This window comes from Falco biarmicus, chromosome 12, assembly GCF_023638135.1.
Source record: "Falco biarmicus isolate bFalBia1 chromosome 12, bFalBia1.pri, whole genome shotgun sequence".
Lineage (NCBI taxonomy): Eukaryota > Metazoa > Chordata > Aves > Falconiformes > Falconidae > Falco > Falco biarmicus.
The window spans coordinates 19,826,615-19,842,236 of record NC_079299.1 but is presented as its reverse complement, the minus strand read 5'-3'; the positions used below and the strand labels follow the sequence as shown (position 1 = coordinate 19,842,236).

Below are 15,622 nucleotides of genomic sequence, written 5' to 3'. Positions count from 1 at the left end.
TTCCCCTTTAAACAAGAAGCTCCTATAAGTTTTGTCAAGTAGTTCTAACTCAATGTGAAAATTCTCCATGAAGGTTTGCCCAGAAAAAGTAGCTCAAAATTATATTTCTAAGATAATTTTGGAGGATTTCATGGTGAAGTATTTACGACATGTTTCAAAATAATTTTCAGCAAAATGACATTTGGGAGAACAAAGTTTTCTGCTCATCCAAACAGATCTGAAGAGGTTGCTCCTTTTCTAAAAGCAGAAGTACACCTTGCTGCTCCCAATGTGGTAAGTTACGTGTCATATCGTTAAGGTAAAATATGTGCCTTTGTTATCTCTGCATTTGCCCAAGCACAGGATGTGGGTGCACTTGCACTGAACCAACATCCGTTCCAAAGGAGAACAGTTGTTCAGGCCATTCAGTGCACTGAGAGCACTGATGAAATGTGCTCATGCTCTTAGTGTTCCTGGTTCCTGTCTTAGTGGTTCTTGCAGAACCTGGCCTTTTATTGTTCTTGTGTGTTTCAGCAATTATACTGCAATCTGTTCATCAGGTTTCTTTGCAGAATAATGAGTTCTTCTTTATGTGTAGTAGTTGCATTGCTGGAATAGATTTTTCATGTTCGTTTTTTATTTTAACTGTTCTGTTCTTTGTGTGATTTAAAACTTTTGTTGAATAAAAATAATGAACAAAATCTTTACTCAGTTTGGCTTTAGTCATCTCAATAGGAAGTAAGATGACCAGAAGGAGGATCGCTGGACAAAAATGAGAGTGTTCAAAACCAAGAAAAGGGCTGTGGATTTCTGTGTGCAGAGATCAAAAAGGCAGCTTGATTGCAAAGAATACATGCATTTGTTTTTCTTTTGTAGATAACTCTGTGTTACCAATATGTATTTTATTTTCTGTATGAGAAGGTAACAATATTATTCATTGTTCTTATAGTAAAATATTAATGAAATTATAATTAATTATATTGAATTAATATATTGAATAAAAGCTAATGAAATTATAAAAAAAGAAGCTTTTTATTCTAAGGTAATATTCCTTTGACATTGAACTGGTGTTCATATTGGCATTCTGTTGTACATTCACACTATTTCTGTGTACATTGGAAATATAAGGTCTGTCAAAGTCTATAATTTTTACATTGTTGGTATTTGTATAAGCATAAAACCCCAAGCTCCACCCACTGCAAAGGGAAGTGCATCTGTCTTTCCAGTCCTCTGAAATGCTTGGCTGATCCAGGGCAGTAATCAAGTAATGCTAGGTAAAATCCCACTTTGCTAACACTGATAGGATTTTGCAAGATCCTTGCTTTTGTGCATGCAACTGCTAAGTCTGTGAAATTGACTTATAAAACACCAGAGTCACTTTTAAACAGTTTATATCCCAGTTCTGAACACTCCTGTGGATGATTTCATCATTTTAAAATGATGGCTTGCACATGAAAGCTGTAAGATGATGTTCTAAGGACTATATTTGAGGATTGAGTATATCACAAGAGTGATCTTCTGAGATTTTACAAGAAACGCTGTTTTTCTATTTTTTCTGGGATCACTCTCAGGTAGGTTCTTCCTTCTGCTCAGCATTTTGGCGAAAATTATATGTGCCTTTACTCCATCTTATTCTATATAGAATTATTTTCAAGCAAGGACAGGACAAAGTCACAATTAGCATTATTGTTCCCAATACAGTTTAAAAAGTAAACAAATTAGAGGGTGTTCTTTGACCTCAAAATAAGCCAACGTGAAATGGTGTGTATCCACAGTAATAAATGCTTTTCATCCTTAATCCAAGAGCTTGCATTCAAACTGTGAGTTAGGAACAGCCACTGTCATGTTTTATGCACTAAACTGCCTGATTTTTTTCTGGGAGAGTGCTTATTTTGCATCATCCCAAACTATGCTAAGGGAGCATCCTAGCATTTATATGCAGTGTGGATGATGGCAAACCAGAGGTTGTGTTTTGACCCTATTCTGTTTGCCAGTTGTTTTTGATTCAGATCAAGAATCCTTGTTTTCCTTCCAGTTCTTTTTACCATGTACTCTGGTAGCTGAACATGAGTTCTCTTCCTCTTCTGACTCAGGTATTAGATGGCTGTCAGAAATATGATACAAAATCATTGCCAAATATACAAGTTGAGATTTTCAGGGCTACTGCATCAAGTGCCATTAATTTGCTAAGTGTTGTGCTCTTGCAAAAGTTTTTGAGGTAATGCTACCTTTAGGAGAAAAGCATTCAGCATTTATTCAACTAGGACCTTTGACACTTTGATCCAGGTGATTTTCATTGAATCATAAAATGGTTTGGGTTGGAAAGGACCTTAAAGATCATCTATAGTTCCACTCCTCCTGCCATGGGCAAGGATACCTTCCACTAGGACAGGTTGCTTAAAGCCCCATCCAACCTGGAACCTGGCCTTGAACACTTCCAGGGATGGGGCATCCACTTCTCTGGGCAACCTGTGCCAGTGTCTCACCACATTCAAGGTAAAGAATTTCTTCCTTATATCTAATCTAAATATACCCTCTTATTTGAATCTGCCTGAAACTAGTCATGGAGTCAATATATGTACGGATAAAGGCTTAGAAGAGGTTATATAGCTGTAAATCTTTAAAATGAGCTGTCCATATATATTTTTATCACCATCCCTCATAACAATTCTCTGTCTTAGAATTTAGGATCCAGTGGTTAAAAGCAACAGAGAGAACAATCTTGGCCTACAATTTTTAATGCTTTATGATTTTAGAATGCAGGAAACAAGGCTTGTAATGTAGTCCCACACACTATAAAAATTCATTATAGAAATGCTGTTTAAAATACACTAGGAATTCTAGAAAGAGATGTATTGGGCTTTTTACAATTATCTAGTTACACACTTGCTTGTCATTTTACCCAAAGTATGACTGTACAAATAGATACTAGGTCAGTACAGTATGTTTCATTTCTTTACAGGCAATTTTGAGCCAGACAAACTGTTAGATTTTTCAGGTTGTCTTCTGGGGCAAGTTCCACAATCCACTGTAGGTGGAGTAAAGCTGAAGTCTTAGAAAATTACAATCAGTTGCATTTATTTCAACAATATTTCAACTGTTTTAAATAGGTAATGGTTCCCAGTTTAGATGAAATACAGCAAGCTGTCAATCGCATGATTCAGTTAATACTGGAAGTAAGTCGTGGAGTCACTCAGTGGGGACAGAGACATTTGCAAAATTCTCGTTTGCAAGCAGAATCAAGCACACAGCAAGTATCATCAGCAGGCTTTGGATCACCACAAAAAGTAGCCAAAGAAGGGGAAAGTAAGTGGTGGCTGTTTTGTTGTTGTTGTTTTTTTTACTTTAATAAAAATGCCATGTAAAAGTATTTGTGAATAAGCTCAGTTTTCTTGAAATTGAATTAATTTGTTAGGTTTATTTTTCAGAAATAGCTTTTCAGGCTTACATAAGCATTAGAGCTCTGAGAAGCAACAAGTAAAAAATTAATCAGAAAAATTGATAGATTCCATATCTATTTAATCTGAGGCAAAGTAAGCTTGTTAATTTATCTTTTTACCTACTTACTGTGGAATGTAGTCATAATGATATAGTTGAAACCATAAACAATGATTGTAGAATAGCTCTCATTGGAATATTGAGATAGAACAAGAGCTAGCTTAATAATTAGATTTCAGTAAAGATTTTAATGGCTGGCTACATTCCTAGGATGGATTATGAAATGCTTCAAGTGTTTGTTCATGTGAATATTCAGACTGTAGACAGACCTGCATCCACCTTAGATACTTTTTTTCTTAATAGTATTTCTAAGTGTCTCTCCGTATGCTTTGCAAGCAGCCATAAAAGCCCAAATACATTTTTACCATCAAGTTCTGTCAGCTTCTTGACTCAGCCAGTGATCTGCAGTACAGTTTTATCTTTGTTGTGAATCCTTTGGAAAGTCTTTAACATCTTGGAAAGTTTTTCTTGTTGATAGTCCAGAGCTCAGACTTCATTCTTCTACTGCTGCTTTGTAAGACTTTAACCTCTTTTAATGGGCTTCAAGGAGGGTGGCAGGAAACTATCCTCATCAGATAATCATGGCCTTTCCCTCTGCTGTGTCAAAACACAACATCAGCAAGTAACCATTTTTATCACCCTTAAACTACTCCTTGGCTATACTGGGAGTGCATGTTAATATTTGGCTAAAGAGATCTATGGAGTACACTGATAAAGATGGATCAATCTGAGGCTTTGTTTCCAGTGACCAGACCTGTGAAAAGGTCTTCAGTCTAAAAGAGAACCTGGAATTGCAATAAATCCCTATCATTAAACAATGTATGTGGTGGGAAGAGTGGATTATTTTCTCCATTCTCTTAAATCTGGTTGAAAATGCTCAGGCATTGTTATGACAGAAGTGGCTTATTAGATCTCAGGGATATTGGTGTCTATGTTGACCCTGATTGTCTCAGTAATTCATCAAAGATGAAGGAGAGACATAATACATTGTGTGTATTTTCATTCTATTTGAGTTTAGTTCTTAAAGGAGACAGGGCTCCTGTTTCAACATCCATAATGTAACTGAAGCAGCAGCTACCAGTGTTCTAAACTGCCTACAGAGGTTTAGGAAAACCTCTGAACTGTTAGATTGTCTTTTTTCTTTTTTTTTTTTTTCCTTTATTTTTCTTTTGTTCTTTTGTCCTTTATTTTGTTCTTCATTCAGTTCTAACCTTTCAGGTGACAAGTGCAGCTCAAAACATGACAAACTTTATTTCTGCACTCATCAATATGTGACTTGGCAAAGTTTTGCATCTTTTTTGAACCCACTAGGTAGAATAACAAGTTATTTATTTGAGCATGTCAGAGTTCAAGAAGCTTACATTTTTTAAGGGGTTTGTACCATTAAAAAAACCTTTAATTATATGAATTTGAAAAACAATAAAATAACAAAGAATGTTTGTGAGGCCTTGTCACCTTCTAGTAACCATTACATTACAGTGGAGAAAATTAAGTTTGTGAATTAAGATTTTCTTTCCATTTGGAAATGTTCACTCTAGAATGATTTTACTCTAGCTGTGTAGTATCTGACCTGAACTAGCATTTGTTACTTTTCTAGTAAGCAGTCAGACAAACATTTGAAGAAAGATATTCAGCCTTACTGAAAAGCATCATTGCTTAATTTGGTATGCATAGGTTTAGAAGAGAATTCTAATCAGACTTCTAATGGTTCATTCATTTACATATAATTTTATTTTACAGAAGGAGCTGAGGATGTTGTAGTCATCAGAAAGCTAAGAAATTTTTACTCAGTTGTTGCAGAACATGAAGATATTTCTAAGTTAGTTCTGCTCCTCTCCTCTTCTGTGAATTCCATAAGAGAAGTAGCTAGTGAAGTTCTGCAGGACTTTCAGAAATATAAGGTACTGTGGACAGAAGATAGAGATGCCAAAGTTCAGGTGAGTTTAGTGATGATCACCTACAGGAGTGTTCTTCATTAATCTTATCTTTTGAAATAAGAAAATATTGATAAAAATAAAATTAAGCAAAAAGATGTAGAAAACACATTAACAGCTGAAATTTTTATTTTGTCTTTTAGTAGTAATAGCAGTGTATTTCTTAAGCAGAAGTAATAGCATGCTACCTAATTTTTGTGTTGGGGTTTGACTTTTCCTGCTTCTGTGCCATTCTAGATACTGATAAACCAGTCCTAATTTTTTTAATTCCTTTAATTTTGGTTTGTTGAACTCTGGATTTTAGTCCACAAGAAACTACTCCAGTCTGACATGATGTATGCCTCTCTGCAAACACACTTAGCATGGGGAAATAAACAAGTCAAGTTAAAGATGTGCCTGCAGGGCTATGATCTTACTGACATCATGGAGATGTGGTGGGAAGACTATGGAGGGATGGAATGGAAAGATACAGGCTCTTTAGGAAGGACAGGCAGGGGAGATGAGGACAGGGTGTTGCCCTCTATGTCAGTGACCAGGTGGAGTGCATGGAACTCCACCTTGTGGATGGATGCGGAGCTGACCAAGAGCTGATGGATCAGGATTAAAAGGAGGGCAGGGACAGGTGACATTATCGTGGGGTCTGCTACAGGCTGCCCAACCAGGAAGAACGAGCAGATGAGGCCCTCTATAGACAGAGAGAAGTAGCCTTACATTCACAAGCCCTGGTCCTCATGAGGGACTTCAACCACCCCATTGTCTGTTGGAGGGACAACACAACAGGGCATAAGCAACCCAGGAGTTTCCTGGAATGCCTTTACGATAGCTTCTCCAAGGGATAGAGGAGCCAAGAAGAAGGGGTGCTATGCTGGACCTTGTTCTCATCAACAAGGAGGGGCTGGTGGGGAATGTGAAGCTCAAGGGCGGCCTTGGCTGAAGTGACCACGAAGTGGTGGAGTTCAAGTTCATTAGAGCAGTGATGAGGGCACACAACAAGCTCACTGCTGTGGGCTTCAGGAAAGCAGACTTTGGTCTCTTTAGGGATCTGCTTGGTAAAGTACCATGGGATAAAGTCCTGAAGAGAAGAGGGGCCCAAGAAAGTTGGTTAATATTCAAGGATCACGTCCTCCAGGCTCAAGAGTGATGCATCCCAACAAAGACGAAGTCAGGCAGAAATGCCAGGAGGCCTGCATGGATGAACAAGGAGCTCCTGGACAAACCCAAACACAAAGAGAAAGCCTACAGACGTTGGAAGCAAGGACAGGTACCCTGGGAGGAATACAGAGAAATTGTCTGAGCAGGCAGGGATCAGGTTAGGAAAGCTAAAGCCCTGACAGAATTAAATATGGCCAGGGATGTCAAGGGTGACAAGAAAAGCTTCTGTAGATACATCAGTGATACAAGGAATATGAAGACTAGGGAAAACATGGGCCCTTTCTGGAGGGAAATGGGAGACCTGGTTACCCAGGATACTGAGAAGGCTGTTGTACTCAGCAACTCTTTGCCTTGGTCTTCACCGGCAAGTACTTGCTCCAGCCACACTGCCCAAGTCACAGAAGGCAAAGGCAAGGACTGGGAGAAAGAAGAACCACCCGCTGTGGGAGAAGATCAGGTTCAAGACCATCTAAGGAACATGAAGGTGCAGAAGTCCATGGGACCTGATGAGATGCATATACATGGGTCCCGGTGAATGAAGGGGCTAAGCCACTGTCCATCATATTTGAGAAGTTATGGCAGTCCAGTGAAGTTCCCAAGGACTGGAAAAGGGAAAACATAACCCCCATTTTTAACAAGCGAAATAAGGAAGACTGAGGGAACTACGGGCCACTCAGCTTCACTTCTTTGCCCAGCAAGATCATGGAGCAGATTCTCCTGGAAACTATGCTCAGGCGCATGGAAAATAAGGTGGTGGTTGGTTACAGCCAGAACAGCTTCACTAAGAGCAAATCATGCCTGACAAATTTGGTGGCCTTCTATGACAGGTTTACAGCATTGGTGGATGAGGGAAGAGCAATTCGTGTCATCTGCGCCTGGACTTATGCAAAGCATTTGACACTCTCCTGTATGACATCCTTGTCTCTAAATTGGAGAGACATGGATTTGATGGAGGGACTACTCTGGGGATAAGGAATTGGCTGGAAGGTCGCACTCAGAGTTGCAGTCAATGGCTTAATGTCCAAGTGGAGACCAGTGATGAGTGGTGTTCCTCAGCACCAGCACTGCTGAACATCTTTGTCAGCATCGTGGACACTGGGATTGAGCCCACCCTCAGCAGGTTTGCTGATGACACCAGGCTATGTGCTGCAGTCGACACACTGGAGGGAAGGGACGCCATCCACAAGGACTTTGACAGGCTTGAGAGGTGGGTTCATGCGAACCTCAAGAAGTTCAAAAAGGCCGAGTGCAAGGTCCCGCATGTGGATCAGGGCAATCTCAAGCACAAATGTAGGCTGGGCCATGAATGGATTGAGAGCAGCCCTGAGGAAGGCTTGGGGGTGCTGGTTGATGAGAAGCTCAACACAACTCTACTCTGCTCATGAGACCCCACCTGGAGTACAGCATTCAGTTCTGGGGTCTCCAGTGTAAGAAGGACATGGACCTGTTGGAGTGAGTCCAGAGGGGGGCCATGAAGATGCCCAGAGGGCTGGAGTGCCTCTCGTCTGAAGACAGGCTGAGACAGTTGGGTTGGATCAGCCTGGAGAAGAGAAGGCTCTGGGAACACCTTATAGCAGCCTTCCAGTGCCTAATGGGGGACTACATGGAAGTTGGAGAGGGACCTTTTACAAGGGCATGTAGTAATAGGGCAAGGGGGAATGACTTTAAACTGAAAGAAGGTAGATTTAGATTAAAGGAAGAAATTCTTCACTGTGGGGGTGATGAGTCACTGGCACAGGTTGCCCAGAGAAATTGTGGATGCCCCACCTATGGAATTGTTCAATGCCAGGTTTGTTGGTGGGGCTTTGAGAGAATAGGGTATTCCTGCCCATGGCAGGGAGTTGGAACTAGATGATCTTTGAGGTCCCTTCCAACCCAAACTATTTTATGATTCTATACCACTACCCACAGAAACTCCCACAGATCGGTGCTGGCAATTGTGCGCTTTTCTCTATGGAAAGTGTTTACTTTGAGTTTAATACATATTTTTGTTTACCACCCTTCCTGTAGTTATTTTAGGAGGCAAGTTCTGCATTCTCTAGTCCAAGAATCCTCTATTCAATTCTTGGTTGTTTGAATTCTAAATTGAATTTTCAGGTGTAGTAGAAAAAAGTATTTTCTACTACAGCAAGAAAAAGTTAGTTTCCAGGAACTGGAGGTCCGGCTTTTGCTTCCAAATATTTCACGCTGTCTTTCTACAGTGGAGTTGAAATTTTAAGTTTGAATTTAGAGGTTCAGTAGAAGAAATCTGGCTTCTTTATCTACTTTATTGAGCCTTTCCTTAACTGAGTTTTCTGTTCTTACCTTTTCTGTTTAATACGTTACCTTAGATATATGTAGATCTGTGAATATCACATCATGTTTTCAGTATCACAGTACAAGTTGTGCAGTTTATGTGGACTAAACCCCCCCACTTTATATGCAGACCTGAAAAACCATTAGTCTAATTAAAATTTTAAGTCTAATCAAATATTATTAGTTTGATCTAGTTACTACTGAAGAAAAGGATACTGCTACAGAGAAAGCCTCAATAATAATGCAGTAAGGTTTCATACACACATGCTCGAGCTTCTACATTCTTTCTTTAGCATTATGATGACTCTTCCACTGCCTGTCTGGGTACTCCTAGACAAAAGAATTTAAGTGGGAAACACCTTTTGGCATTTATTATTTGCTCATGAAATTTAGGCACGTTGAGTACAGCTGTTGTGTGACATTTCCGAAATGCAGCTTTTCAGAATCACAGAACCTTTCTACAGTTGAGTTCTGCTCATGGAACTACTTAGAAGATGTATTTTATTGTGATTATTTCACGTGTAATTGGTCTAATGGGGTAGTCTTTCTGTAAATGTGAGCATGTATTTTTTTTGTTTCTGTTTTGTCATCTGTTTTCCAAAGGCAGTAGGCACTTAGCATGTCTTAGATATGTCTGTTAAATTTGATTGGAATTTCCCAACAAGCTTGAGAATTACTGACAGAGAAATTGATAATGAATGCCTTATCACATGCATTATACTATGTTAGCAAGGCTACAGAAGGCTAAAACCAGGAATAATATTGGTATATATTTCCAGTAATTCCCAAATAACTGTTGCCACTTTTTTAACCAAAAATATGAAAAAGGACATTTGTTGATTGACTTTTTAAACTACACACAGCAATTTTTGGCTACCTGTCCATGTCTGACTGAAATTAAAAAAGAAATACTTCACTATGTTATGTTTGAGCAAGAGATGGAAGATTTTAAACCCATTATTCTTCTTGGTCCAATTGAACTGCATACAGGTATGATATTTTCCTATCATTTTATGTACAGAAAAATAATGAATATAATAGTCATCTTATTTGGTTTGTTCTCAGAAATACATGTATACAATATGACTTGAAATTACTAAAGAGACCACTCTAATCAGCCAGAGCTCACTCACACCCTTCTAAGAAATCTGACTTGAAAAAATCCTCCATTCCACTTGCCTTCTCCTCTTTGGAGTGGTGAAATTCAGTTTTGGCATGGTTGTGAACTTATCACGGAGTTTTGCTAAAGTGTTAATGAATATATATTGACATTTAATTTGGTCATCTCTGGCACCAGGTCAGCTAGTGATCATAAAGAGCATTGGAAGCATAAATCATAAGACTAGCACATAGCTGCGTTATCTTCTTTTTCACTTTTGGTGCTTGTTTCAGCAGGAGATGGCTTCTAGCCATTCCCTTGTTTAGCATCCTTAGCTCTCAGAGTATCATGTATTTTCCTGTCCACCTCTAGTGTCTTTAAAGTAAGAGAAAGCTGGCACCAAGACTTGGTGTTGGAGTATATTCCCTCATACAGCATGTGTTTCCTCAGTTCTATACTGCACCATGTTTCAGTACCTGGCCTTCTGTGGCCGTGACAACCTGGTGTACTCATTGATCATGTTACTCTAAAGAACAGTTAGGGGTGGAAAAATTTTTTCTCTCCAGACAACTGCTTGTTGAAGAATTAAGCTGTTTGTGCTGACAAAGAAGCAAGGATTTAAATGGCAATTATCCATCTCACCTGACAGATTATTACATAGCTAATGTCTTCTCTGAACCAATGTCACTCTTCTTTTGGTTTTTGATTTTCTGTGGCAGATGTTTTCACAGTTGCTATCTAGGGACAAGTAGAAAATGTTTCCCCAGAAACTCTCCAAATATCATTGTGGCCATGTTTCTAGTGAGCAACCCCATCGTCTGAGAGATTAGATTGAGAAATAATCTCTGCGCAATTTGTCTTCCTCGTACATTAGAGAAGACAGAAGCCACACACTTCCATTACTAGAGTTCATTTCAGAATCTTGGTGGCATGCTATCCCTAGCTTTTTTTCTGTGAATAATTAAAATTGTCAGACTGTATATCTTCATCCAGTTCCTGGATACAACTCTTATGAATGAAACCACTCTGGAGCCAATTAATTCACCCTGGAAAACTCTTGCTGTTTATTATTCTGTGACCAAGAGTGGTAAGAAAAAGTGTGTTGCAAAGAGTATGGATTTTGTCACACTACTCCGTCATCTGTGATCACTGCATCAGAGGAAGCCAAATCCTCCAGGTTCAGGAGCAAGGATATTACATGTTTTTATGATCTGGGGAAACAGGTTTGGATTGTTTTGTTGGGTTGTTTGTGTTGATGGGGTTTTTTTTGACTCAAGTTTGAGAATTGATTTATTATCATTTATGTATTTTCGCTTCTGGACAGGATACAGTACTTTTCCTGAATTACCCTGGCCTTTAGGAGTCAGATTTTAATGTTAATAGCCCCATTGTTAAAGAAGAAATTCGGATACAGTACTTTTCCTGAATTACCCTGGCCTTTAGGAGTCAGATTTTAATGTTAATAGCCCCATCGTTAAAGAAGAAATTCTATCTGCTCTAAAATTTTTGTGAGCAGAAAGGCTATATGCTGTTAGTATCTTTTGGTGTCTTTCACCAGAGTGAAAAATGCTGTCTACTAAAATATTAATATATTCTGATAATAAGTTACGGTGCCAGTGATTGGCTTTTCTGTCTGTTCAGTGTTGGTTTGTGTGTATACATTAACTGCATATGACGCCTCACAGTTTTAGTTGGGAAGTATTCCAGATCCCAATATTGAAATTCAAAGATGCCACTTCTTCAATGGGTATAAACCATTTAAATATAACTGAACTTTATGCATTTGGTTAATATATATCCAAGGTATTCTATGAAAATCTACATTAATAAATAAACATTTTTGTCATTATTCATCTTCTCTATATGTTCTATTAGATAAGCTTACCAACATGTTTTACAGATATCATAATGTACAATAAACCAACAGAAATATATTTAAGTGTAATTGAAATTGTTTTAAAATGCAGTAATTGGATTGCCTGTCTACATTTCCTATTTGCTGTTAAAGAACGATGTGTGATGATGTGGGGTTTTTTTACAGAAAATATTAAGATGTAGATTGAATAAGTTTTTTTCAATTTTTTATTTTAAATCAGGACCACTGAAAACAGCTTTAGCAATTGAAGCCAAAGCCTGGAAGATGCTCCTCTGTCATTATTTACATGAGGAATATAAAAAAAAAATGACAGACATGATGTCGTTTATAACTGAATATTTAAAGAAATTGTCTCGACCTCTGCATGACTTAGATGATGTCAGATTTGCAATGGAAGCTTTATCTATCATTCGTGATAATAAAATACAAATGGATATGACTCTGGAACCTATAGAAGTAAGATGATTTTTATTTTTTTAATCTCAATTAGTATCTTGATAATTATATTATATAACAGGAGTCATAAGATAAACTGAGAACCCAAACAATGAGTTTACTGTCCTGAAGGATCTAGGCTGAAAATGGGAAAGAAAGTAAGATTTTTGCTGTTATTTTTATTATAAATTATGAATCGATATCAGATACTTTGCTAGACACTTTTGTTTGTCTTCATTAACAAATCTATTGTCTACCAGTTAGGAAATTATAAAATATGAAAATGATAAAATATGCAAATGATCTTATTTTTAAATAATGCCATGTGTGTATGAGGAGGATAATAAAGCAGAAGATATGCAAACAAATTGCAAATGAGAACAAGCAATAAGAAAGGGTCATTCTGTAACAAATACTTACACAGGCATTTGACAGTTTGGCAAGCATAGTAATAAATATGTATAAATGGCAAAACATTTAAAAATATGCAGTGTCTGTAATTATTCAAAGTCAGGAAAAAATCATCAAAATCTGCATTCAGGTGGAATGTAGATCAGTAGAATAAAAATACCACTAGGATGATAAAGTTTATGTATTTTTAATATTAAAATTGTTTGTAGATTTTTTTCCTAGCATTTCATCCAATACATCTTTGAAGAAATACGTTTTGCTGTTGTTCCCTAGTTCTTCATTCATCATCCTTATTTAAAAAAATAGTAATTATGCCTAAATTACATTAACAGATTTTATTTGAAATGTTTCTTACAAATTGGATCTGTGTTCCTGGAAATGAACTTTAAATGCATCATTCCTAAGGTTTTGCTTTTTCATCTAGGAAGCCTATGCCATTTTAAATACTTTTGAAATTGACATTACAAAAGAGGAATCAGAAGGAGTTGATACACTTAGATATTCTTTAAATAAATTACAGACCAAAGCTGTAAGTATATAAAACTGTTACTTTCCATTTGTCTTCATGTGCTTTTTCCAGATTATAAATGACAATGTGGGACCAATTGTGACTTCACTCCGTCTTCTCACACGGCCTCATTTGCACACTAGTGTCTACAGCTTTTATTAGTGTGTTCTTTTTCTAATTTTATTTTTATAGAACTCTTCAATATTTAAGTATTATTGTACATTTTAGATATATACTTAAAACATGCAAGAAAATGAGACATTTATTATGTCCATCTGCTCTTTCTGCTCTTTCTCATTTCTAGTTTTTGTGTCATTTGTCTGATCAGGAAGATTACTACCCTTAGATAACCTCTTTTTAAGAGGTGCATAATTTGTCAGTGCCCTTACCCCTAGGTGGTGATTGCATTTTACCTTTATTGCTCAGAACACCCTCATATCCCTCAAAAGCTCAATGTTTATTGAATATATTCTGTAATGTGGAAGGTTAGATGGAAATACATACATATTTTGTTGGAACAATTAGGATTAATCACTCTGGAAAGGGCTCAAGCTCAAATGTATTTTACACTTATATGTCAACCAGCTTGAGAGAAAAACCCAAAAGCTTTTTAAAAAAGGATAAGGAAGTTGTTAAAGAGAAGGCTGAGCCATCCATTGAGGAAGAGTATTGTAACATTTTGGGTTTTGTGAGTTCTTTTGGAGTGAGGGAAACTGAGAAAGAGATTACAATATTCCACTCCCCCACCCCCCCTTTTTGTGTCCTTTTGTTCCCCCACCCCCTTGTAATGAAAGACATTCACTTAAAGATGGAGGGGAGATTTTCTAACAGGTTTTCGTTGGGGATTTTTTTCCACTTTTTGTATCAAAAGTTGAACACAGCACCATAAAAGGAAAGAAAATCTATTTAGCTTAAAATAATTATTTTTGTTCAGAATTAATAGTTTTTATTTATAATTTTGTTCTATATATAGTTCAAATATCTGTTCCTTGTTTTTTTTTAAAGAAATAACTTTGATTTTAATCTTTTGTATGTCAGACCAGAGTTCAAGATGAGCTGGTTCGAGTTCAGCCCAAATTTAAGAGTCATTTGCTAGAATCAGTCGCAGTTTTTCAGGAGGATGTGTCAAACTTTGAAATGTCATATGAAATGGTAAATGAATTTAGTAGTTACCTGTAAGACTTGTACGTAGGTTTCCAATATTTTTGGTTTGAAGCAGTTGGGTGCCAGAATTTTATTTTACTCAGCTACTGGATTTTTGATGCAGTGGTTGCTAAGCAGCCATCATTATAGGTCAAAATCTTCAGTATAAAGAAATAATAGTGCACGCTAATCTGTAAGGAAATTAAAGAATCCCTGGTGGTAAAAATCACCATGAAATCTTAATTAAGAAATTAATTTAGAAATTGATTTAGAAATTGTAACACATGTTGTGGCACCTTTGCTTGCACATCAGCATTAAAGAGATGATCTTGGCCCACTCACCGAGTATTTTATTTTCAGCAAAAGAACAAAATCTGAAAAATGGAAGTGTAATCTTATTGAGTTTAAGCTAAAGAATTTTTCAATTTCATAAAAATAACATTACCAGGATACAAAACTTGATTGGAATTTGACTACCAAAAAATATGCATTTTATGATGACCTGTAAATTACAGTAGCTTTCAGTCACTTTGAGAATTAATACTCATTTTTTGTTAACTGCTTGTTTAAAAGGAAGGACCTATGGTTCCTGGTATTCCACCTCAGGAAGCCAGTAATAGGCTGCAGATTTTTCAGGTAAGAAAATGAACTGTTGAGTTTCCAAATAACTAAAATTAATCTGTGGTTGCTTATCAAAACAACTTTAGAAAAAGACACTTCTACAATCTTTGATAAATGTGTCTTGGTGGATAGTTTGTGTATTATTATGTTAACTATAGTTTCTATCAGACAATTTTTTTTTTTAACATGGAAGGACTGATGATTGATTGATGTGTAACCTTGCTTTGTTCTTCATGTTTTGTGAGCATAAATTATTGATTTGAAATAATACAAGCAGTATAAGAGGGAAAAGTCAAGTATAACAACTTGATAATGACTGAGAAGAAGCCAGGTTATGTATCAGTCACATAACCCAATCCTTTAATCTTTTAAAGATCACACTTTCCATTAGATAATTGTCTTTCAATTTGATACTTGTTTGCTATGAACCTTAGTTCATAGGTCCGTAACCAGTTTTTAATCTATTTTTAATCCTTGTTCCTTTCTCTGCATGTAATAGTACCTTGAAGACTATTTTTCAGCAAGACTTCTGTCAGTCTCTTACATATCGTATAGACTCAGTAAAAAACAAAGTCAGAGTTTATGAAATGCACTAATAACTAACAGAAGGTGTTTAAACTTCCTAATGCATCTAATATGTACTGAAAATGAAGTGATTTTGGTTGAATTTA

General features: G+C 36.9%; 1 protein-coding gene across 1 annotated transcript in view; it reads left to right on the top strand.

Annotated features, from left to right (window-relative positions):
* Positions 1–15,622, top strand: part of DNAH8 (dynein axonemal heavy chain 8) — a 141,792-nt gene that overhangs the window by 32,829 nt on the left and 93,341 nt on the right. The window contains 8 exon segments of the mRNA XM_056357561.1: positions 196–273; positions 3,090–3,285; positions 5,218–5,414; positions 9,722–9,848; positions 12,054–12,289; positions 13,104–13,208; positions 14,226–14,339; positions 14,904–14,966. Coding sequence (XP_056213536.1) covers positions 196–273; positions 3,090–3,285; positions 5,218–5,414; positions 9,722–9,848; positions 12,054–12,289; positions 13,104–13,208; positions 14,226–14,339; positions 14,904–14,966 — 1,116 coding nt within the window.